Raw genomic sequence first — 25,117 nt, 5'->3', positions numbered from 1 at the left:
GTGAGAAGCATTAAGATCATCGGTCTTGTGTTACTAATTATGCCTTATTTTTTGTTTAGTGACGATAAACCTCGCAGCCTGGTCTGAGATCTAAAAACATGGAGACAATGTCATGAGGTTACTTTTAGGTCAGAGGTCCAGAGCATAGACATTAAATTGTAAAATTCATTATTAACTTTTTTTTTTTTTTTTAAACTTCAAAAAATGCCCACTACTTTAGACCCACTGGTTTAAGGGTGCAGCAGTTTTTCTTTTAAATATTAGGTTACTAAAAGAATAACCTAAAAAATATGTAAAACTCTGAGAATACCTGTACAGGAAACTGCCATCTGGGCCAGACTGGACAGGAACACCACTTGCATATTACAGGACCTGGGAATGGGGAGAACTGGAAGTTATTGCAAAATCCTGTTGTAAAGTCCTGACCTCTCTCCAAACCATTTCTATCTGTTTGGGCCATTAAAGAAGTTCCTGTGAGGCCAGCATTTCAGACCTTTAGGCAGTTTGATCATGGCTCTGGCGTACTGAGGAAACTTGGTGTATCCAGTCTACCTTGATGGCGGTCAAGCACGAGTGAAACACTGGGATAAGTGCATTAGTGTAGTAGGTGATTACTGTATATAGAGAAATAATGGTAGTTTTTACTTTCATTATTGTCTTGTGTTATTCTGCACAATCAAAAGTCCCGGTTTGATTGCTCATTGCACAGTATGTCCAGTATTTAGTACTAGATAACCTCATCAAACTTCTGTGCAGTTAACAATGCTAACTATTCAACCCCAGTAGTAATGATCTGCTGTACTTCAACTATTTAACCAGTTGATCTCGACTAATTGTGAGTAAAAAGTTATTGTCATGATTATCTGTCTTAATATTAATCTTTGCTGTATTAAATCCATTTCTACAGCTCTGTCCCGTATCAAATATATATATATTTTTTTTAGATTTCTCTGTTTCTTTGCGCAGCACATTGATTTCTGGGATGTTTCAGTGTTACCTATGTGGTGTACAGTGTCCTCGCTCTATTATGAGCTATCTTGTCTTATTAAGAAAACCCAATAAATAAAAAATGTTCCAAATTATATGGTACATCTTTAATGAGCTCCTCAAATATGAATAATTTATAGTAAAGGTTAATATTTTATTTAAAGTTCCTTTTTCAGAGTCTATGTTATAGCTGTGCCGCACTGACACTTTAAGCCATGTATTTTAGTTGACTGCATCCCGCTGCTTGTGTGTTTCAGGGCTGACCTGTATAATAAACGCTATTAGCCATTGATATTCCTTATGTTGATTTCTAGTTTTAGTTTTAGCATAAGAGCTAGGTGCTGTGTAAGTCAGACAGAATTGTTTATTTAATTTTTCCAGCCCAAATACGTCTCGACAGCGAGACAGACAGTGTTTGCAGTTGATGTTAAATCAGAATGTGCTGATGTGCTGATTGTGTGTTCACTCCCAGGAGCGTGGTTGTACCAGTGAAGAAACCTCCACCTGGCAGTCTGGCAGTGAACACAGTGGGCACACCCACCAGCAGTGCCATCCCCTCCTCCAGCAGCACACCAAACATCTTTGCTGCTGCTAGTGCCACGCCTAAGAGCATGATCAATACAACAGGTATATACGTATACACACACACAAACACAAAGAAAAAAACATAAAGACTCAGGGGCCTATTTTACATTCGGAAGGTGTTTTTTTTTTCTTTTTTTTTCTTTTTAAGAAAAAAACTGAAAAAAACAAAGCGTTTGGTCATATATATATATATATATATATATATATATATATATGTATATATATACACATACACATACACACAGTGAAACCTTGGATTGCGAGTAACATGGTATGCGAGTGTTCCGCAGAACGAGCAAAGATTTTTATTAAATTTTAACTTTAAACGAACAAGTCTTGGTTTACAAGTTCGGTATCATGTACAATATCACGTATGAGCTTCTTGTTTTGACACTGAGTGTCACGTGATCACAACTGAGCCAATGTTTTTTTCTTTCTCTCTTGTGGTGCGGAATTTTGGGTAATCGTCTCCCCTGCTGGGTTTTAGTGTAATTATAGCTATATTATTTTAATGTATTTTTATGTATTTAATTTTGGGGGCTGTGGAACAAATATTTTGAGTTTCCCTCATTTCTTTCATTTATGAGTGTTTTGGAATACGAGCCCGCTTCCAGGACGAATTATGTTCGTAATCTAATAACTCTGAGATTTTGATGTAGATTATGATCCATAAATAAATGTCCAGTCCAGAATCTAAATCTATAATCCTTATTCCACAAGTCAGGACATTATGGAAATAGCAATAATAACAAAAAAGGTGTCATCTGTAACGTTTCTTCACCAACCTCAGATTATTAAAAATGAATAAAGTACTGTGTTCCAAATAAGCATTCCCAATGGGACAGGGTCATGTGACAACATTATTGTATACAAAGTGTTAAAAAAAAAAAAGCCACAATATCATCAAGAAATTTAAGGAAACCTGTCAAATCTCAACATGTAGAGGGGACGGCCAAAACCCACACGTCATGATCTTTTTTTTCCTTAATAAGTTACTGTCTTAAAAAGCGCCATGCTTCTGTAGTGCATATCATGATGTGGGCTTGGGTACTCTTTGCTAAACCATTGTCTATTAACACAATTTGTATAACATTTACAAATGCTACTTGAGGCTTAAAGAAGAAAAAATCAATACTGTTCTGAGCTCAGTCTCATGTGAGATGGACAGTGAAACACTGGAAAGTGTATCGTGATTAGTTGAGTCAACATTTTAATTTTTTTGAAAACAACACCTGTCATGTTCTCTACATCAGGGAGGAAAAGGACCGTGCAAGCCGTTATCAGCATCAGGTCCAAAAGCCAGCATCAATCATGGGGTGGGAGTGTGCCAGTGGGCAAATTGCATATCTATGAGGGCAGGATTAATGCAAAAAAATGTGTTCTTTCTGGAGCAACACATGCTACCATGCAAACACTTTTTAGAGAAATCCCAGTTTTTCCTGCGAGAAAACATCAAACCTCGTTCTGCTTGGTTTTTACATGTATGGCTGCTAAACAATCTAGTATGGATGCTAGATTCACTGGCCTGCCTGCTCCAATTGAGAATTTATTACAAAGTGCAAAATCTAACTAAGCTTAAACCCTGTACAATTGCACTGAAGATCTGCATAATTGAAGCATGGGGAAAATCCGACTTACAGTAGTAAACTTTACTTGTGTCTTCAGTGCCCAAATGCGTAAAAAGTGTTATCAGAAATGTGGATTGCCGATGTTACTTATTGGGAAACAGTCCTCCTTTTTAAAGGATACTGCTGCCACCAGATTTGAAATGAGTGCAAATAATTAAATTCACATGGTAAATCATCACATAGAGGAGTTTTTGATTTTATTGCCAATTCCAAATCCTGTCCCAACCTTATGGAATTTAGGGAGTATTTTAAATGACAATGAAAGAAGAAATGTCAGCACTTCACAGCCTCAAACCCAACACGTATTCCTCTCTTGCACCATATTTGTGCTACAGTACATTTCCTATGTGTCTTTCTGGGTGTTCGCTTTCCAAATGTCTGACATTAAGAAAAGACCTTCACTGAAAAATTAACTGAAAATAAATATTAATTTATATTTAATTTATTATTAATTTTATTTTGAACTTGCATTTATTCACAAATAAATAAAATGGAAGTAAATGCTATACCTCAAAAGATAAAAAGTCTAATATAAAGCCTTACAAGTGGGGAGATATCAATGCAGTAAAATATTTACAGCACAAATATGAAATAAAAACGGTAGAGAACGTAGCTATATGAAACACAAATCATTAAAAGCACTCGGGATGTTCCTTCATTAGTGTCAAAGTGATATTTTAAATCTTTCCTGAATAGCTGAACCTCAGGGTGATTTGTGTAAGGACGTGTGCTACAGGGGCCGTACTGTCCTGTATGTACCGTATTACCATGCAGGTTCTGTTTGAATGCCACATATCAAGGTTGTTTAGCTCTAGGTTGATGTAGTTTTGATGTCTTACAGGTGCTACAGACTCGGCCTCGTCTTCCTCTGCCTCATCCTCCAGCTTTGTAAACGGTGCCACCAGTAAAAACCTGCCCGCTGTGCAGACCGTAGCACCCATGCCCGAGGACACAGTGGAGAACATGAGGTTCGCCTCCCCGTTCCTTTCCTGTCCTCTTCATCTCTGCACACCTCCACAACCCTGCATTCTCTCATTGCTTTTACAAGTCTTTTAACTCTTACTCTGTTGCCTTTTTATTCTCATTTGAGTCACCCTCTTCCGTAACACAGCACTTATGTTTTTCTTTGTACTGCTGGCTGTTTTTTTTTTTTTTTTTTATCTACATCTACATATTTTTATCAACCTTTTTCTGTTTCTGATTCATCTTAGAACTGCAAGCACGTCATGCAAACACATTCTAATGAAAGCAAGACTGACAATTCTGTTGTGTGTTAGAAAGAAAGAAAGAAAGCTGTCAGACATTGTGGGTGTGTTATTTTCTGCAAAGTCTAGCAGTTCACCCTATACTCCACTAGGGGGCGAGCATAACTAAACCTAAACACCATCATTATAATGTGTGTATGTAAAGTTATTATAAACTGTGTTTATAACGTATGTTTATAGTCTAGAATATGTTAATCATGCCATACCAAGCAGCCATAACGTTATGACTAAATGCCTAATAATGATTTATGATATACTGTAGTGAAGGTCCCCTTTTTGCCACCAAAACAGCAGTACACTGTGAGTTCTGACAACTTTCTATGGGTTTCTACCTTTCTAACTGTTGCTGTTGTGACAAGGGCCAGATTTGTAATGTATAAATGACTGGATCAGAGCAACTTCTACAAAAACTCCTACCAAAATTAGCCCAAAGAGCAAAAAAACAACTAAACCGGCGACATGGTCGTGTGCAGCCATGGGCGCACTGATGTGTGTGTGAGGAGCAAAGCCTGGATTGAATGGAAGAGCAACTGTTGCTCAGTTTGCTGAAATGGTTAATGCTAGTTGTGATGGTTTTAAAACACACAGCGCATTCCTTTTGTTTTGGTGGCAAAAGAGGGGACCTACTCAAAATTAGGCAGGTGGTCATAGTGGTATGAATGGTCTATATTGGTCATTTATTTATTGATCATGAGCATATATTTGTACATATATTTGAATGATTTTACAGACACTCTACACATGGTAAAAGCCTGAATCCAACATGACCCTTAAATAATTTAAAGCAAAGCAAGCAGAGCCCATTGCCCCTATTAATACTTAGTGTTAACCTCTATAGCACCTGTAATTGCTGTGTGTTTGTGCCCGTTTGTATTGCAGTGCCTTTTGTGAGGTGGACCCTTGTCCACTGCGAAGTGGGTTGACCCCTGCAGAGCTCAAATCCTTTAGCTCACTGGCAGGATTCCACACAGCCCCCAGAGATGAGGGACAGTTTCTTAGGCAAGGAAGCATCAACAACAAACCCAACAGCTTCCACCTCCTTCTCATTTTTTCCATCCTCTCATATTGTCATATTCTCTCACTCATACCGTATAGTCTACCCTCCCCTACCCAGAACTGTTGATTTATCAAAACTTATTCGTTAATACTTACTATGGAAGAATATTCATATTAGGCATTTGAAATATTTGTAAGTAAGTAATGTATGTACCTGTATAATAAAGCACTTGTACAGGTACATACTGTGTACGTATATCCTCTAAATTACAGTATTATTTCACTGCCAAGAAAATATACAGTTGCCTGCATAACAATAACTATTGTTTGCCATTTAATTAGCAGCCTACAGTTAGCCTAATATTTAAAAAGTGTATGTAAAAAATAAGACACAAAAGTTTTCTGCTTATTCATCCCCTGGGCCTGTAACTACCTTTTTAAGCTGAACTTAAAGCAGGTCTTCTTGGATACTGTGTTTTTTATGAAGATTTGAATCTAAAATTTCTAGCATTACAAAATGTGGAAATCATCAAGCGAGTGAATATTTATGCGAGCAGCTGTATCCATCACATACTCGTACCTACAGTACTGTGCAAAAGTCTTGAGCACCCTCGTTTCTTCATATTAAATTAAATTATATGATGTATTATAAATAAATAAAAGAAATGGAGCAAATTAATTATTGTAACAGTAAAAATAAAGTATTGCAAAGTGCCTTATGATAAGGTTAAAAAGTTGGTTGTTTATGTAACCATCTCAGCAGCAACCTCATTTCCCCTCTCATGTGTTCCAACCCCTCAGCATTCAGCATCACCAGTATACTAATCACTGGCCTGATCATCGGTCATCTGCACCTGTTTATTACTGGTTAATTTTTTTATTATTATTTTTTATATATATATATAAGAACTGGACTGAAAATAAGAGCTAAAAAATTTCCAAAAATGAGAGAAAAAAACTCCTACAGGAAGCCTGGAAAACTATTCTTCAAAAGTACATTAACATCCAAAAAATGTGACTCTTTGGAATCAAAATAGAAAGAAATGACTGCTAGCTCAAGGCATTTGTACAGTACCTGTATTGTGAGGTAAATTTTGTCGTATTTTACATTTGTCAGTTAAAATGGTACCCAACATATTGTACAAGATCTAACATGGAGCATAATATTTAATGCTTTCCTGGCACTAAATAAATGATAAAAACAGTTCTTGGTTACTGGTAGACACTATGCAGAGGCTCTGTTAAACATTTATGCACCTCCCCTCTGTTCTGCACACGTTCTTCGTCCTGATCGTCTCGTGTGTCAGGGAGGTGGACACTGATGGTGCAGTGTCAGTGTCATCCTGCCTCTCTCATCTCTGAGTCAGTTCCACTCTATAGTCCAGTCGAAAAGCACTATACTGTACATACTGTACAGTACCAGTAACTGGTGTGTGCAGCTCCAGTCCAGCACAATTTGGTGATTTTCCTATCTGAACAGAGCCACGCTCCCCCTGGTAATGTTAATTAAAGGTAAGGTAATCACTTCGGGCCTCTGGGCCTCCTGGACTGGAGCTGTGTACACCTGATGTAGAAGACACGATGAATTTATTAGTTTCCTCACTTGCACACATGGGCTTTCCATGCTACAAGATTATCTAACACAAAGTGGGACTGGATCGTGTTTTTCATTCACTTCCTTTATCACTTCCTGCTTAATATGCTTAAGACACGTCTGTGCTCAATAAGAATGCTCACTACCCATGATGCTACTGACCCTTTCTTGAGCTTTGTGTCTCCATAGAGCCATTGAGCCTGGTGCTGCGTGTCAAGTAGCTTTAGCCTCAGTGTAGGTAAACTTGTACGGGTACAAGTTTAGTTATTGGAATATATTCTTTGCAGAAATTAAGTAAACCAATTATTATACTTTCTGCTTGAACATATTCCAGTAAAACCTGTCTTTGCGTGTAAAGCCTCTGCCTCCTATTGCTCATATAACCTGTCTGGTGTTTGTAGCAGCATTAACACTACACTGACCCACTAACTCTCATTCTAACCAAACAGTAACAAAGGGTATTTGCTGTAGCTCATAAATCATACGAAACTCTGACTTCACTCCCAAACGCTGTTTTTAATTTCCCATATGCGATAATTTATATAAAACTTATGATTTAATTATTTAAGGAAAAACTTCAAAACTCCAAACTAAATATTTAGTTTCGTTTTTTCATATGTACTTTTTATGACTCATTGACACTATGCAATTGATATAAATGCAGTGTGTATTTTTTTCTTATTCATAGATGCAGTTTGATCAGTAGAGGATGTTTTTTCACACTGTAACAATCTACGACTGTTTTAATTTATAGTACTTAGCAAATTCAGAATTAGACTTTGTAATACATGCGCTACCAAGCATGACATTGTTGCTTAATGATCCAAAAGACATACAGCTTCTCATACAGATGTGTGATAATGCTATAAAAACAAGAAATGTCCAGCTGTTTGAGTAAGTATGAAATATTGATAAATCCAATCTTTTAATATAGTAACATATATTTTATTGTGTAGAGATCAAATGCTGACCAAAAATTAAGTTATAAGTTTCTTCCTTGAGCCTTTCTTCAAGTCTAACCTCTTTTTTTTACATTTACACTTCAAACAAAGCATTAGGTCTTCGTAACCTTAAATCACCAACTGTATTAATTCAAGGTCTTGCAATAGAAATGTTCTACAGAAAGTCAAACAGTTGTTGATGGAGTGGACTCAGACTTTGGGGTCTGTCTGTATCTTATAGCGTACAGTATGCTTGTCTGTCTGTTTCTGACTGTGCACCGTAAAACGTTGCTGCCTCTCTGTCTGTCTCGCCCTCTGTTTCTCCTACAGCATAACCACTAAGTTAGAGCGTGCACTGGAGAAGGTGGCCCCACTCTTGCGGGAGATCTTTGTGGACTTTGCACCCTTCCTGTCAAGGACCCTGCTCGGTAGTCATGGGCAGGAGTTGCTGATTGAAGGTACAGGTGCTGTATAGTGCTTCCTTTTTCCTTTCTAGCTGGCGTCTCTGTGGAGTCCCTCATTGTCTGCTGTCTGTGTGTGTACGTCTGCTACTTCATACACACACAACTCAATGGACCCAGGTATGAGTTCAGGAGAGTTGCAGATACAGGCTGGTGCTCTGTATCCGAAGGAGAGAGAGAGCGCTAAAAGAAAGAGCTTTAACAATACAACCCAAAAGCATAAGTAATTGGAGAAAAGGATTAGGAAACGAATGTATGTTCATAACTAATACATTGTATTGGGAAAGGCTCTTTTTTTAATTAGCTCTAGATATGATTTGATAAAAGAGAACGTATAAATCCCGCTTCTTGTCTTGCCACTGTCCATCGTCTTGGTCTCTGTGTCTTCACACCTCCATCTCCAGCTGATTATTTTTTTAACTTTTTCTATTCTCTTTTTCTCTTTTCTTTTACCGTTCTTATCACAGATTAAAGTGTGTTTGCTCTCATTCTGTCTCGAATGCCTCGTCCTGACTGTTTGTCTTATATGGTTGTTTTTATATTATATGTTGTTGGAAAAATTATGTCACAATTTAAGACTATCTATAGATCAGTATAAGTAACAAACAGCACCCAACTTTGTGTCCTAATATAGTATCGGAAATAATGTATGAAGTGATGGTGAGCTAGGTCCTGATATCGAGACACTTTGTTGGGTGTTTGTTGGATTATACCATGGCCACTTACCCAAAATAGAGGTTTACTTGACAATTTTAGAACAGAACGATATGAGAGTAGCAAACTCTTTTCATTTACAGTAGCTAACTGTTACACATGTTAGGGTGGCCACAAGATCATCAAATGGTGGCCCATTGAGTATTAATTGAGCCAACACATTCCCCAACACAATTTGCAATCACTTCAGTTACTGACTGGCTGTAATAATATTACATATTATGCATGCATAGCATATAGCCAATATTCTTGCAGGCATTAATGGGTGTCTGAATGCAGTTGCATCACTATTGTAGAACTTAGCTATAAGTCTACCAACATGAATGCTGAGCTATGTACAGTATTTAGGAAAAACAGCAAGGACCAAGAATTTAATTAGAAAAAAAACCCTTGCTGCTAAGTCAAGTTGTTAAACTTGTTGTTTTTGCCCCAGGTTATCCCGGTGTTCCCGGGAGTCCAAAAGGACTCCAGTCAGAGTTGAGTTGAGAATGGATTGTAAGTGGGAAAGAGAAAGGCATTGGGAGAAGATGTGGAAGCATGGTTGCAGAAGTGGCATTGTGCCGGTGTAGAGGGGTTTTTACAGTGGAAATAGTGGTGAAGCTGGGAATAGCCTGATCGGGGCTGTGAGAGAATAACTTGTTGTTACTGTAGCTGGAGCATTAAGTAGATTGTTAGGTTGGAAGGAGATGGCTGCTGAAGCAAAGCATACTATCTAAATAGAGGATTGGGTGACCAAAGAGAACTGCAAGTTGCTGACTTATGTGGCAAGTGTGTGACCTTTGAACCTGGGTGGCGGTTAATGGTTGTGAGTGAATGGCAAGAGTGATTGGGGTCATTGAGACGAGAGAAAACTGTGTGCTGATCATATCTATGTGGGAGCAGGGGCAAATTAGAGTCCCTTTGACTGATTATCTCTATTCAGTGATGGAACATTACTATCCTAAAGAAATAGAGAAGGTCAGAGTATGAAGATAATGAAGGTCATTTTTATAGGCGTCTCATTATAAGAAACTAAAGTAAACCTGGAAACTTTCCCAATTAGTACTTTCATGGCCATGGTACAGTATACGGTAAAGAGCAATAAGCCATAATAATGGAAAAGGATAAGTCTACATAGGTTCTGTGTTTTAGCCTGTGGAAATAGAATTGTTAGCCGTTTGGTTATTTTTTTTCCGATTTTGTTTCTTTTCACTGCAGGTTTGGTGTGTATGAAGTCCAGCACATCAGTAGTGGAATTGGTGATGTTACTGTGTTCGCAGGTAAGAGTGCAAACAGCATTATTTCCCCTACCCATGATTCCACTGTTGCTTTGATATCCAGCTATCTAAATTCAAATTCAAATTTTATTTGTCACATACACAAACATACACAGTACGAAATGTAGTGAAATGTATTATACGACTGCCATTGACCCTAGAAGAGAGTTAAATTTTACAAATAAGAAATAAATATGAATAAAAGAAATACGATAGAAATTAAATTACAAAATTAAATTAAACTAGGAAAAATAGAACTAAAAAATAAAAATAGAAATGTGCTATGAAAAAATAGAACTAAAAATAAAAATAGAAATAGGATGTACAAAATAGAAATATACTGTGCAAATTGAAATATACTTTACGGTGTGTGCAAATATGCATGGAACAAAGTGTCTTAGTGCAGAGGTTATTAAAGTGACTTTGTGCACTGGTCCAGGATGTAAACGTAAAACTGTAAAATGTAGTGTAGTTGTGAAGGTCTAGGTGAAAAAAATAGAGCTTGTGCAATGTAGATATTTAATTCAATTAAATTTTATTTGAATAGCGCGTTTAACAATGGTCATCGTCACAAAGCAATGTTACAGAATCACAGGAAAATTATGAAAATGAGTATGAATCATATTGATATCATACAGTATGTCTGTCTCCATTATGGAGAAAAGCAGTGAAGGTTTGTTAAATAATTGAGCAATATTACACGTGCAGTGATATTCAGTGCAACAGCATGATATTGAGTGTGATATTGCTTTTGTGCAACAGTTGCACTACTGTAGTTATTTTCCTAAGTCAACACATGACCTTTTTTTGCAAGGTGGGCAAAGTACACATTCTGTACAGGAGTAAAAGTAGAGATTCCATAGAGAAAATATAACTTGAGTACAAGTTCTCCATTTAGTAGCCTTTTAAAAAAATTTCTCTCTCTCACTTTCTCTCTCTTTTTTCCCTCCTCCTTCTCGAATGTGAATGTGCTGTAAGGTAATGCATGTCTTAGCTCCCACCTCTTATGGGCAGTTCTAAGAAACTTACAAGATTTACTTTATATTTCAACTTATTCCACTTTCGAATATCACCTAACTTCCACGTTCTGGTGTTTAATCCTTAAAAGTGTCAAATGTAAATTTTGTACGTTGTTTAAAGTGTACACCCCCTTGTTTCACACACCCAGTAGTGATTCTGGATTTAGCCCTGTGTTAGAATCTAGCTAGCTTTGGAGCTCATGTTAGCCATGAAAAAAAGAACATGGATGATGTAGAGGCAATTCAGAATGATCTGGGAGCAGTTACTAAGGAGAAGAAGCGTTGTTTAAGATGCCAATGTCATCAAATGTGTTTACTTGCTGAAAGTGTTTCCATAACTCATTTTGAATGTGGGGATCAAGTGTCTTGTCTCTTACTTTAAATGAATCACTCAGATTGAATCAGTGGCATGGCTCAAGCACTGGGTTTGAGCAATGCATCAATTTGAAATGTGTGGGAAAAGAAAGGAATCATTGATCTACCAACAACCAGATATCAAACAGGTCAATCAAAAAAAGCAAAAGCAGTTAATGATAAACACAATGAGAGCTGTAAGGAAAATCCCCAAAACAACATTACCAATAAGCTTCACAGTACAGGGCGGAGGTATCACAATAAACCTGTTTGTAGAAGACTGTGAGAACAGCAATACAGTATAAAGGCCATAGTACAGGATGCAACCCACTCATCAGCAAGAACAATCAATAAGGCAGATGTATGTTTTGCAGAAAAATACAGGCAAGTTCCATAAAAGATTTACAGTAGTACCGAAATTAATCTTTACCGAAGTACTGGATATGCCAAAATATGAAGAATGGAAGAAGCTGCTCATGATGTAACACATACAGTACAAGCTCTTTGGTTTAGAACAGTGGAGTTAGAGTCATGTCTAGGGCTTGCATGGCTGCTTTTGGAACAGGATCACTGATCTTTATTGATGATGTAATTTCTGATAGTAGCAGCAGAATCACTGTAGCAGTCTACAGAAACATTTTGTATGCTAGTTTACAGAGACATACAGTACATCGAGCTTAACTCAGGAGCTTAATCATGTAGCAAGACAGTGTGAACCAGAACACACCGCCACTGAAACAGAGGACTTTATCAGAGAAAAACAGGGAAGGTTTTAGACTGACACTTCAATCAGCAGTCTTTAGTCAAAGTAAGCCTGATTTTCAACTCTTGAAATATCAACGGAGAAAATAAACCCTTTAAAACTAACAATACCTGAAGGAAGCTGCAGCACAAACATGGAACAGCATCACCAGAGAAGACCGCTGCATTTTTTGTGATGTGCGTGGGCCACCAACTCGATTGACCAGTTATTCCAAGCAAATGATATACAACCAAATACATCCATATAATTAAAGACTCTATATTCGTAGAGAGTATAAAACACACCATGTTCTGAGTGGTGTAACACATCCAGGTGAAAATATCGGAAAAGGAAATCTTGGAAAAAAATGTATCCACATCTTAAGCACATAAAGATTTTATACAGTTAATAGGAAAGTTATAACAAATTCTCGACGTGACAGATGTTCCCACTCAAGAGCCCTGATTTCCAGAAATAGCTGGATGTTTCCACATTCACATAAATTACCACAATCTCTCCCAGTGCCCTCTGTAGCTGTATATAACTCGCTCAGGTATTATTCGTTCACCTTATTGATTAGTGTGTAGTTACAGAAGTGTGGAATGTAAACCTTTTTGTGAATGCTAAAAATACATTTGGATTTTCATAAACAACGTAGATTCTTTTCCTACCTTGAACTGATTCTCCACATTTCGTTCCTCAGTCAGTTCCTTAACTGTAAGGCATGTTCTGTATAAGCTCTTTACCGCAAATAGTTCTTAAATATCTCTTTATAATAATAAAAAAGACAATAAGAAGTGAAGTTTGAATAGCTATGGACAAATCATACACTTGAAATAAATCCCAGCTCTGCACTTCCCTGTTGGTTCTTGACTCTTGATTCAGCACTAGGATCTATGATTCGTCTCTACCTTGCGTCCTCTCCCCTCCTCCCTTCCTTTCCCGTCATCCTTAATGCCCTCCCTTCCCCAGTAGATAGTGTTACACTGGTTCCACATTGGCCCTCCATTAGATTCTCTGGGGACGAAACCGAACCCAAAGTATTGATCGGCAGGAAGGGATGGTAACTAGAGCCTCTGATGTGGTGTTTTAGAACCATCAGCATCCTGGGCTAAAAGCTTCCTGCCCTTTCCTGACTTTTCTCTCCGTCTACTGCAAAGCTGGCAAGCAGCCACTCTGGACAGATTGTCGATATGTCTGCTGTTTTATAGCACATTACTGAGGCCTTAGTCCAATTGTACTGCATGTGCAATTCACATCAAACTTTTTTTCCCTTTAGTAGATGGTCTATTGTTCTAGCTGTTTGGTGTTCAGGAGGTGTGAATATGAAAGTACTTAAATATCATTAAACTATCCTTTTTGTGTTTCAGGAGTGGCAGAACTCCATTCAGAAGAATGCAGGACTCGCCTTTATTGAGCTTATTAATGAGGGCAGGTAAGAACACATGGACAGTAAAGATTTGTCTCCAGTACACAATGTAAAATTTAATCATCCTTAAATGTAAATCTAAACCCCATGCTTGTGTTATTTTTTGCTGAATAACGTGTTTGTTTCAGGCTCTTGTGCCATGCCATGAAGGACCACATTGTGCGTGTGGCCAATGAGGCAGAGTTTATCCTCAACAGACAGAGAGCTGAGGATGTTCACAAACATGCAGAGTTTGAGGTTAGCTTACTGTATGTTTGTGACTCTGTGTGCGTGTGTACACGGTTGATGTGAATAAATCTTTCAGTCATGTTCTGCTGTTGTGCCCAGATGTGGATAAGTTTTAACCGCGCTCTTCTTTGTCCTGCCTCCTTCCTCAGTCAAACTGTGCGCAGTATGCAGCAGACCGGAGAGAGGAAGAGAAGATGTGCGATCACCTGATCAGTGCAGCCAAGCACAGAGATCACGTGACTGCCAACCAGCTGAAGCAGAAGATCCTCAATATCCTGACTAATAAACATGGAGCATGGGGAACCATGGCACAGGGGTATAAAATGAAAACCACATACATGTATAAGAGAAGGTCTGGAGAGCAATCCTCTGCTTAGGCAGTTTCATACGATCTAACTGAGGAGGACTTAGCAGAAGACAATTCATTATTCATAATGACATGGTGCCAGTCTGTGACGTCAGTCAGTCACTTACAGCCTTGTGCTCTCTGATAGGATTAATGAGAATATACAGGCTATCTACGGTATATTACAAGATTTACACACATCATAGTTTTAGCTTTTATTGATTTAAATATTGTGGTAAAATATTTTTGTCTGTTGTGTGGCCAAACACCATTAAAACAAATGAAACCAATGTAGATAAAGAACGTTCTGATGACATCAAACATCCACAACTACAGGCCTAGTCCTAAAAAATTTACAGAATTGTCCATTTGACTGATTCCAAAGTTTTAACATGGCTAAGATTTACCTGTAAAACAGTTTTTCCCGCCTTCTCATTGAAGTGGTTGATTTTATTCTGATAGGTTTGTTATTCTGATTATCAGTGCAATATTACGGTCCATATAAATGGATCTATAGATTGTACTGTAAAACGTCACTTAATTCCACTTTTTTAATTTCACACACTCCGTCTGTTCCTCTAGCCATTTGCTTGATTACTGGCGTTTGGACTACTGGGAAGATGACCTGCGCAGGAGGAGAAGATTTGTTCGCAACGCATTTGGCTCTACACACTCGGACGTGTCACTCAAATCACTGGAGGATTACGGTAAGTGTCTTTATTTAACTTTTTTATTTTTTAATAAATTTTTTTTTTATATATATTATTTTAATAATGTGTTATCAATGACATGTGCCACTACTCTGACTTGTTTAATCTCTTACAGCTTACCCAAAATAAACATTAATTAATAAATATAAGCAATATACAGTAGTTTAACGTGGCATTACTCAGATCTCAAGTGGTTCAGCTCTCAACAGTAAGATATACAGTATAAATGGCAAGTAATACCTTTTTTTTTTTTGTCTCTGCAGCTCCTGAGGAAGAGGAGAGCGTGAAGTCGAAGAAGGCGTTCAGGAGCCAGTCTGTGGTCAGTCAGAACCCTGAGATGGAGCTGATGCTGGAAGGAGATGATGACGCGGTCAGTCTGCTGCAGGAGAAGGAGATCGACAATCTCGCAGGTATTGCTTACACTCAGGGGGGAAAAAGGGAATCGGATTCAAGTCCTTAATGGTTTTTGTATCCCTCTTATGTTTTGTGTTAATGTGAATAAATGTACTTTATTTCTAGTGCCTTTTCATCCTCGAGTATTTACCTCCAGAGGCAAGTTTCCTGTTAAAACACATGGGTAGCCTAACTAATATGAGCCGCGTTCGAACTGTGTTTTTGGATGTAAATCTAGAGTTCCTGCTGGCACAGCTGCAGACAAACATATGCTGATGAAACTTTGTGCATTTAAAGCCTGATTTACTAAATGAACTAATTAAAATCATCTAGTAATCAACTCAATTGAACCACTGACTCTGTGTAACACATTCAGCTCAACTAAGCTTCATTTGATCAAATTAATGAACGTCTGGATGTTTAATGTTCAGTATCATTAACAACTGGAAAACACTTTAGACAATCAATTTTAGGACAATTTTAAGTATAGATAGATAATCTAATCCATGCTGAATATTATGTGGAACAAATGTAATAACTGGCCTGGTCTCTCTAAGGTCCTGTAGTCCTGAGCACTCCGGCCCAGCTGGTCGCTCCTGTGGTGGTTGCCAGGGGGACGCTCTCCATCACAACTACTGAGATTTACTTTGAGGTGGATGAAGAAGATCCTGCTTTTAAGAAGACTGACGCAAAGGTACGTGTTCCTCCTCTCAAAACTGAGTTTGTAAATGAGCTAATAGAGGTGTGTAGCCAAAACTGTATATCGTCTCCATCGCTCTTATAATGCTTCTAATGTGTTGGTGCGTGTGTTGGTGTTTGTTCAGGTGCTGGCGTATTCTGAGGGGCTGCATGGGAAATGGATGTTCAGTGAGATCAGAGCTGTGTTTGCCAGACGTTACCTGTTGCAGAACACTGGCCTGGAAGTCTTCATGGCCAACAGAAGTAAGAGCAGTGTCATGTTTTGTTAGACAGTAGTTTTACATTGTCAGGGCTCTCATGCAGCCTGGACAATTTGAAAATAAATAGACTTTGTCTCATGTCTCAGAAACATAATGGACTAAGTGGACTATCGCTTTGGATTTTCTTTATCTGCCAGGAAAATGATGATAATCTCTTTTGCAATGGACACATGACTAAATAACTGAACTAAAGTAACTTATTTAACTAAAATTTAATAAACACTAAATTTAAAATTTAAATAAGTGAATCATGATCCAGAGACAAGTTCATATTGTCCACCGTAATGACCCATTTGAAGGTGTTGTATGATTGAGAAAAAAACAGGAGAAAGTGTTTTATATAAATTCTGCACATTTTCGAGTATGTTCAATTGTTTATTAAAGTCTTATCTATGCAAATACACGGAACAAAAATTCTCGAAAAGATACAGTCGTAAACAGTTTACCTCTGTAAGAGTGTACCTTTCCTAGCAATGGTATGACCTGAGGTTAAATGGCCTAAAAAGCACTTTTTTTTGCCTTGGTATGAACTGTGTTTTTATGCTGATCCAAAAAATGATTTCCTAATGACAGTCAGTGCTTTGCATTGAGGAGACTCTGCAGCAGCTGTACACAACTTGTTTGTCTTTAGGGTAAAATGTTTTAACACTTTTTATGGAAAATTGACTGTAATTCTCTAGAGGATCCTTAATTTAAATATATAATAATAATTAAAATCATTAAAAGCGTGAGAAAGGTTTGCAGTTATTTTTATTTTCAAACATCTTGTTAGCATGAGTAGCTCTTCTATGTTTCGCTGTACAATTTGCTTGTTTATTGTCTTTTCATGTTCATGTTCTCCTTCCCACAGCATCGGTTATGTTCAACTTCCCGGACCAGGCAACTGTCAAGAAGGTTGTATACAGTTTACCCCGAGTAGGAGTCGGCACCAGCTACGGCCTGCCCCAAGCAAGGTAGAACATTATTAGATATTTACAAAGAGTCTCCATATATCCTGCAGGTACTAATGTGAGACAGGAGGTGAACTGGTGCAGAATAGATACCTTAATGTTCTGGTCTTTTAGTGGGCTTTGCTTCTGAGCAGTGTGTTCTAAACTAGCCAATTTTATGATCTCATTTGCAGGCGAATTTCCCTGGCCACCCCTCGACAGCTCTTCAAGTCCTCCAACATGACCCAGCGCTGGCAGAGGCGAGAAATCTCTAACTTTGAGTACCTCATGTTTCTCAACACCATTGCAGGTGAGACTGGATACATCAGGTGGGATGGATTAGAAGTCGGAAAATGTCTATTAAAGTGCTCACAGACTATTCAGGCAGCTTTGCGGCTTATAAATTACAATAATATTGTTGTCTGAGCCTTTTATCTACGCATCTGCACAGACATTCAGGTTTTGAATATCATTGTACATGCTGAGGCCTGCCATCTGTTTGTGTGCATTCAGGAAGAACATATAATGACCTAAACCAATACCCGGTCTTCCCCTGGGTCCTCACCAACTACGAGTCTGAGGAGCTGGACCTCACTCTCCCTGGAAACTTCAGAGACTTGTCGAAGGTAAATTTTTAAATTTCCCAAAAATCAGCAAATGGATCAACAAAGTTCAGCACTGCTGAGCAGCCTGACTGGAATGGACCGTTACAGAAAGATATGTGGAAAATAATGAATTTCATGTTTTGTAATGCTCAGTCTTGTGCTCATTTCTTTCTCTAAAGCCAATTGGGGCACTGAATCCAAAGCGTGCAGCCTTTTACGCTGAGCGTTACGAGACATGGGAGGAGGATGGAACACCACCACATCACTACACATCCCTTTACTCCACCGCTGCTTCTACTCTGCTCTGGCTCCACAGAATAGTGAGAATGTTCACTTTACACTATAGTACATATTGAAACAATACACTGCTGATTCACTCGAGATTCTTAGAAAGTATGCTCAAACATGTTTACACCATCAATGCATGGATTATTACTGATTATAAATCCAGTGTTAATAAAATGGTTTGACAACTGTTGTGTAAAAAAACAACAAAATAATATATATATTTTTTTTACTTCTGATGCTTAAACTGTCTAAACTCTTCCTCATGAATCAGCAGTACGCCTACCCCTGTTTCTGAGCAACACGTATTTATATCATATCAAAACAGCTTAAAGGGACAGCTTTAAGCACTAATATTTATTTGTATTTAAAATTCTACTCAAAGAATCTTTTGAGTTTTGTTTAAGTTTGTTAGTTGGGATTAAACGTAGTCCTATGATTTTATTTATTTATCCTTTTTTTTTTTTTTTTTTTTTTTTTAGAAAATGGCTCCCAAGCTTTACAGTTAGTCTTCAATACACAATATGTCCTTGTTATGCAAATCTTCTCATCCAGTTCCTGTGTGTTTTTGACTAAATTAGGAGCCCTTTACTACATTCTACCTGAACGGAAATGACAGTAAATTTGACCATCCAGATCGAACATTCTCCGGCATCATGCGCTCCTGGAGGAGCTGCCAGAGAGACACGTCTGATGTCAAGGTGAGAGACTGAGCGGTGACTGGTATCTGATCTTCAGTTTGAAACTTTGTTTAAAGACACTTGGCCATTGACTGCTTTTTGTGGAACAGGAGCTGATCCCAGAGTTCTACTACCTGCCTGAGATGTTTATGAACAGTAATGGTTATGATCTGGGTTTGAGAGAGGACCACACGCCGGTCTGTGATGTGGAGCTCCCTGCCTGGGCCAAGAAGCCAGAGGATTTTGTTCGCATTAACAGAATGGTATGTGTTATAACTTAGAGTGTTAGATACTTACTGTTACCTGTGTCGTTTCTCAGATTCACACTGGCTTGTTTTTGTCCCATAGACAGCTCTTTGGTCTTTATGTTGGTTTATTCTTTTGAAAAAGGCTTAACAGCTGAAACCCATGACTCAAACTCGAGAGGAGATATACAGAACTAATAACGTTAAACATTAAACATTGTACAACAGGGTAACGGGGCACTCCAGAACAACAATAAACACTTCTCAATCATTTCTTTTAACCAATTAAAAAATAGGAGGTTTTGAACAATATAATTTTCCAGGGCGTTGATCATATATAGAAGTAAATATCAGGAAACACACCATGTTCATGTTATTTATTTATTTTTATCTTATTGGTACCTCGGCATACAAATTAAACCTGTTCCAGAGGCTAGTTCTTAAAGTAAAAATTTGTATTGTGAAATGCATTTTCCTGTAGGAAATAATATAAATGCAAACAATCAGTTCCAGCCACCTAAAAATATTACCAATATTAACTATTTTCAACACTATGGACGTACACACTCAGTCAACGTTTGCACACACTATTTGAAGCTGCATGCGGAGGAACATTTTTTATGGTGCTTGATCGCGCCTCCTTCTCAACTGTGTAAATGAATCTCTCACCCTGATGATGACACTACTGCACACCGAATCATATACAGTTGTTACACAAAAAAGTTGTAGCCCATTTTTAAGGATCAGTCCTACTAACAGCTCGTTTATTTTAATATTCCAGGCTTTGGAGAGCGAGTTTGTATCATGCCAGCTGCACCAGTGGATCGATCTGGTCTTCGGCTACAAGCAGCGAGGACCCGAGGCAGTAAGAGCTCTTAACGTGTTCCACTACATGTCCTACGAAGGCTCTGTCAATTTGGACAGCGTCACAGACCTGCAGCTCAGAGAGGTTAGTCCTGCACTACACACATAGTCCATTAAGAAAGATTCAAGTGCTTGTTCATTTTTTTTGAATGGATGAAACGTTTTCATTCTAAATAACTGCTTTCTGCGTATAAAAGTGACGATATCATTTTAGTCCAGTTGAATAATAGCACACAGTCATGTTCTTTTCCACAGCCTTCACTCATTTAGCCTTCAGGTCACTATGTACTGAACAGAATGTGCTCTTGATTTCTATTGGCAATTTTTTTTCTTTTTTTTTTTCAATTTGATCTCTCTCTCTCTCTCTCTCTCTCTCTCTTTCTCTCTCCCTCTCTCTCTCTCTCTCTTTCTCTTGTAGTCCATGGAGGCTCAGATCCAGACATTTGGTCAAGTCCCCTCGCAGCTGTTAATCGAGCCTCATCCTCCACGCAGCTCGGCCATGCATCTGGTGAGACTGTCGCAGCCCATGGTTCATTATTTACAGCATTCACATAACATCCCAGAGCAGAATATGGAAAGATTGTGATAACAATTAGTAACAACTAGCATGTTTATGTTTTGGATTTTAAGATAAAATACACATTAAAGAAGGTAAAACCTAATGTTGATTCATAAATGAAATAATCAGGGAAGTGCTGGTATGATGCGGATGCCAAGATCACGGTTTTGTTTTATTGTGTTTTATTTCTCTTACACACAATCACTTTTATAAGATTCTAAAAATATATTATGATTACAGGTAACACTTGAGAAACTCTGACATAAATACAAAATCACCTGTTTTTGTTCTGCAGTGTCTTTAAAGGCGTCTGATTGGCTGTTTCCATAAAATAACATATATATTTTAGCTGATGCTCAATCTTCACAGTATGAATAGAGCTCACTCTATGAGGTATATGCCGGACTAGACTATATAGTGACTGGAATGATGATCAGCTTACTTTCTCTACCAGTCATGATAAGTTTACATTAGCGGTGCTTTTGGGGAAAAAGCGCACAGATGTATGGTTGGTCAGATAGAGCCTTGTGTTAAGAGATCTGTTCAGATTCAAAGTGTTTTGTTTTTTTTATCCCTGTGACCTCTAGTGATCTCTAGTCCTCTACATCAATCCAGTACTGTTTGTTCCTCCTTATATCTCCTCCTGTGTTCCCGATGATTCCGCTCTAACACACCTCTCTCCCTCTTTCCTTCATCCTTTCTCCATTTTTCTTTCCACCTCCTTTTTCCCTCTTCCTCTCCGTCTGTGTCCATCTCTGGCTTTCTTGCTATCTTTCTCTTCATCAGTGTTTCCTTCCTCAGAGCCCACTCATGTTTAAGGATCAGATGCAGCAGGACGTGATCATGGTGCTGAAATTTCCCTCCAACTCTCCAGTGACACACGTGGCCGCCAACACGCTGCCTCACCTGAGCATGCCCGCGGCCGTAACGGTCACTTGCAGTCGCCTGTTTGCTGTCAACCGCTGGCACAACACTGTCGGTGAGCACTGGCATGCTGCCTGACCCGCTCCATCACTCGTACCACACATCCAGCTGTGTCAGTCAGCCTAGCACTGTAGCACAATTGGGTGAATATAGAAACACATCAGTTTGATGGAGTGAAACCCCCCTGTGCCCAGTTCTGTTTCAGTCATGATAACAGGGTCATTTTTGCCAGCCAGACTACTGAATGCTAAGTATGATTTGCACTTTAAATAATTAAAAAAGTAATCTGCGTAATTTTGTCGCTCATTCCCAGGTGAAATTTACATATATTGTAAATGTCCCCGTTCTTTTCGTCTACTGCAGAATCTATAACAGGGATTTTTATTTGTTGTTTGTTTTGGGTGTATTTTTTGTAAAAGAGCTACTCTGCCAAGTGCTTTGTCTCCTGAGAAAGGCTCCAGACCTCCTGCGATCCTGTACAGAATAAGTGGTATAGAGTGAGAGACTTAGTAAGAACTTGGTGTGAGACATAACTGAAACGTCTCACAAGCTGCATATTGCCGATCTTTCTCCTCTGCAAATCCCACATGCTCCCGTTGTTTCTGTTATCCTAAGTAATAGAGAACAACCTATTGGATCGTTCCCACAACCTCACCTCTGTATTGATGCAACTCCACAAATATACATCAGCCACTGGCTTTGGGGAATGTCTGTTATTTGCTGATAAGCCGGTGCCAGTCAACATGAAGTATCAGCTGATACCGGCTTATGTCAGATAAATCAGTGAATCACTGTAGCATTACAATTTCCCTTCAGTGAAACTAAGACACAAAACCATGTTCCAGTGTGACACAAAGCACAAGGTGTTTCTTCTACTCCAATTTGACAAGATTGGAGTAGAAGAAACACCTTGTTGTTCCAGGACTCGGTGCCTCACATCACTAGGTGCTGAATCCCCAACAGCCACACTCCTAAATCTAATAGAGAGCCTTTCCAGACGAGTGGAGGTTATTGCAACCACAAAAGAGCAATAAATGTGGATAGGGGATGTTCACAACACAAATATAGATGTGATGCATAAATGGGGATTTATTTAACCTTTAAAATATGAATAAATGTCTCTGCAGGTCTCAGGGGAGCCCCAGGCTACTCACTGGAACAGGCTCATCACCTCCCAATAGAGATGGATCCTCTGATAGGTATAATTTAATTTGCTAACAGCTGCACAACAGTTACTGCTACAATGATATTTTGAAGTAAGAATAAGCAAGCATGTAGCCTTACAAAGCACGGATCAGTTTAAAACACGTTCATGCAGAATATACTTAGTTTTATACCTGCTGTCTTCTATACCTTGTCATTTAACAAAATGATCTTCTTCTGATCATCACAGCCAATAACTCTGGGGTGAATAAACGACAGATCACTGACCTGGTTGACCAAAGCATTCAGATCAACACACACTGTTTTGTGGTCACTGCTGACAATCGCTACATCCTGGTGTGTGGCTTCTGGGACAAGAGTTTCCGAGTCTACTCCACAGAAACGGGTGTGTCTCTTTTCTGTGTGGCTTTGTTTTTTATTTTTAGACTAATTTCTAGTTGTGTCTTTCCTTTAAGATGCCTAAAAAAGACAATTAAAAACAAAATTGTAGACTGTACAGGTCGGTGTTCTCATATACATGCCTGCAGTTGAGTTGAGAGTGAGTTGAATCATTCTCCGTGTTTTAATCTTAACGACGTGACCGCGGTGCTGTGCATCCTCAGGTAAACTGACTCAGATCGTGTTCGGTCACTGGGACGTGGTGACGTGCTTGGCGCGCTCTGAGTCCTACATCGGCGGAGACTGCTACATCGTCTCAGGTTCACGGGATGCCACGCTGCTGCTGTGGTACTGGAGTGGACGACATCACATTATCGGAGACAATCCCAACAACAGTGAGTTCACACACTGCTGCATTTATGTAAAAGATCAAACAAGAATCCATTTTATTTTTGTATTTTACTAAGCAGAGGTCAGGGTTAAACTTTAACATGCCTCTGTGCTGTAACTCTAAAAATACCGCTCATTCTGCTGCCCATCATACCGTCTCTGAGGCAGTTTTTACTAAAAAGCTTAACTATATTGCGCAGTAAATAGACTTTAGAATCAGAAACGGATGTATTTCTATCCATGATTCAGCAAGAAAGCGAACTGCAGATGAACTGCAAAGTTTAACCATCATATCACAGTGAGTCTGTACTATATTGTAGCGTTTTTACGCCGGGAAGGATGGTGGAGAGACAAGTGAGCTTATTTGCTGCCCAATGCAATGGCTGGGAGTACTTTATTTAGCACACAGCAGGTATGGCATGAGCAGCACCTTCACTCAGGAACCTACATCCAATTCAGCACTAGCTTGAACTGGAGCACATTTCACACGTCACCCCGCTCACACACAACAGGGCCTAAGCCACTAACCAGAACACCTTTCCCCAACATGGTGAACACACACCGACATCCCCGCAAGGCATGCTGGTCATCAGCCGCCGCCCCGCCTACGCCACACTGCCCCCACCCGAGCTGTGACCGTCCCTGGTCACCATGACGAACTCCGTTTCGGAGGCGTGGAGGCGGTCGGCGCTGGCGGTGGGAATGCCGGCGTCCTTTGGCAGGTGAGGGGTGAACACGAATGTAGTCCTGAGGCGGTCCGGCCTCCAGAGTTCGATGGTTCCCCGGCGTGCGGCTGGTGAGGCGCAAGACGGTCCCGGTGGGGCAAAACTCGTGCCCGCCCTGCCAACCGCACCCGGTAGATGACATCGGAGAGCCGAGCTGGCTGTGAGTGTCCACGCCCATTCGCCCCATAGGTGCCCCCACCCAAAAGTCTTGCAGCGGTGCCCGCGAGCGCTGGGTGGGGCCCTTCTGCCTGGCGATGAGCGGTTCACAGTTCCACAACCCGTGGGAAACAGTGGAGCCGGTGTCCACGAGCGCCCGCAGTAAGACGCCGTCCGGCACACAGTCAATGTAAAGCCCCGCGGGGCTCCCCAACCGTCCACCTGGCGCTAGGTTAGCGGCTGCTGGTGTACGCTGTCCCTCAGGCCTGAGAACGTTAAAGCGGTAGTCCGGCTGTCCCTCAGGCCTGAGAACGTTGCAGTGGTAGTCCGGCGGTCCCTGGCCTCAGCGTCGTCGCGGAAACTCGGAAGCGGTGTCGAGGCCTAGCCGCGACGGGTAGCCCTGTCCCCGGCTAGGTTCACCTACCAAGCGCTCGGCCTCGCGCAGCGGCAGGTCGCTTTGCCGGCTAACGGCGCACGGAGCTGTATCTTGCTCCGGCGCTTGCGCAGCGCCAGCCTCCGCCCCGAGATCCAGTGCCGGGATTTTCGGCTTTCAGCTCCGCGTTGGTTGACGTGGATGTGCTCGCGCTAGCTCCGCCAGGAAAGCGC

General features: G+C 39.7%; 1 protein-coding gene and 1 long non-coding RNA gene across 16 annotated transcripts in view; one reads left to right on the top strand and one right to left on the bottom strand.

The window, feature by feature from the left end:
• The window catches only part of nbeaa (neurobeachin a), a 169,462-nt gene that overhangs the window by 138,678 nt on the left and 5,667 nt on the right, over nt 1–25,117 (top strand). For 6 of the 15 annotated variants that reach the window (XM_053515982.1, XM_053515987.1, XM_053515984.1 and 3 more), the window contains 24 exons: nt 1,460–1,614; nt 4,042–4,168; nt 5,345–5,464; nt 8,327–8,460; nt 10,369–10,430; nt 13,913–13,977; nt 14,100–14,208; nt 14,349–14,515; nt 15,128–15,252; nt 15,519–15,665; nt 16,206–16,342; nt 16,473–16,590; nt 17,458–17,560; nt 17,731–17,846; nt 18,050–18,162; nt 18,321–18,461; nt 19,008–19,127; nt 19,217–19,369; nt 20,133–20,300; nt 20,634–20,723; nt 21,561–21,753; nt 22,826–22,897; nt 23,092–23,247; nt 23,465–23,635. In XM_053515982.1, the coding sequence (XP_053371957.1) occupies nt 1,460–1,614; nt 4,042–4,168; nt 5,345–5,464; nt 8,327–8,460; nt 10,369–10,430; nt 13,913–13,977; nt 14,100–14,208; nt 14,349–14,515; nt 15,128–15,252; nt 15,519–15,665; nt 16,206–16,342; nt 16,473–16,590; nt 17,458–17,560; nt 17,731–17,846; nt 18,050–18,162; nt 18,321–18,461; nt 19,008–19,127; nt 19,217–19,369; nt 20,133–20,300; nt 20,634–20,723; nt 21,561–21,753; nt 22,826–22,897; nt 23,092–23,247; nt 23,465–23,635 (3,062 nt within the window). The remainder of the gene's footprint in view (nt 1–1,459; nt 1,615–4,041; nt 4,169–5,344; nt 5,465–8,326; nt 8,461–10,368; nt 10,431–13,912; nt 13,978–14,099; nt 14,209–14,348; nt 14,516–15,127; nt 15,253–15,518; nt 15,666–16,205; nt 16,343–16,472; nt 16,591–17,457; nt 17,561–17,730; nt 17,847–18,049; nt 18,163–18,320; nt 18,462–19,007; nt 19,128–19,216; nt 19,370–20,132; nt 20,301–20,633; nt 20,724–21,560; nt 21,754–22,825; nt 22,898–23,091; nt 23,248–23,464; nt 23,636–25,117) is intronic. The other 9 variants (XM_053515992.1, XM_053515989.1, XM_053515996.1 and 6 more) reach the window with 6 other exon arrangements.
• Nucleotides 3–13,280, bottom strand: LOC128545568 (uncharacterized). Its single transcript, XR_008365872.1, has 3 exons — nt 13,214–13,280; nt 311–372; nt 3–90 (listed from the first exon to the last, which is right to left on the bottom strand). It is a non-coding gene; the product is annotated as an uncharacterized LOC128545568 (long non-coding RNA).

The sequence above is a fragment of the Clarias gariepinus genome, chromosome 17 (genome assembly GCF_024256425.1).
Source record: "Clarias gariepinus isolate MV-2021 ecotype Netherlands chromosome 17, CGAR_prim_01v2, whole genome shotgun sequence".
NCBI lineage: Eukaryota > Metazoa > Chordata > Actinopteri > Siluriformes > Clariidae > Clarias > Clarias gariepinus.
This window is presented reverse-complemented; position numbering and strand designations above follow the sequence as displayed.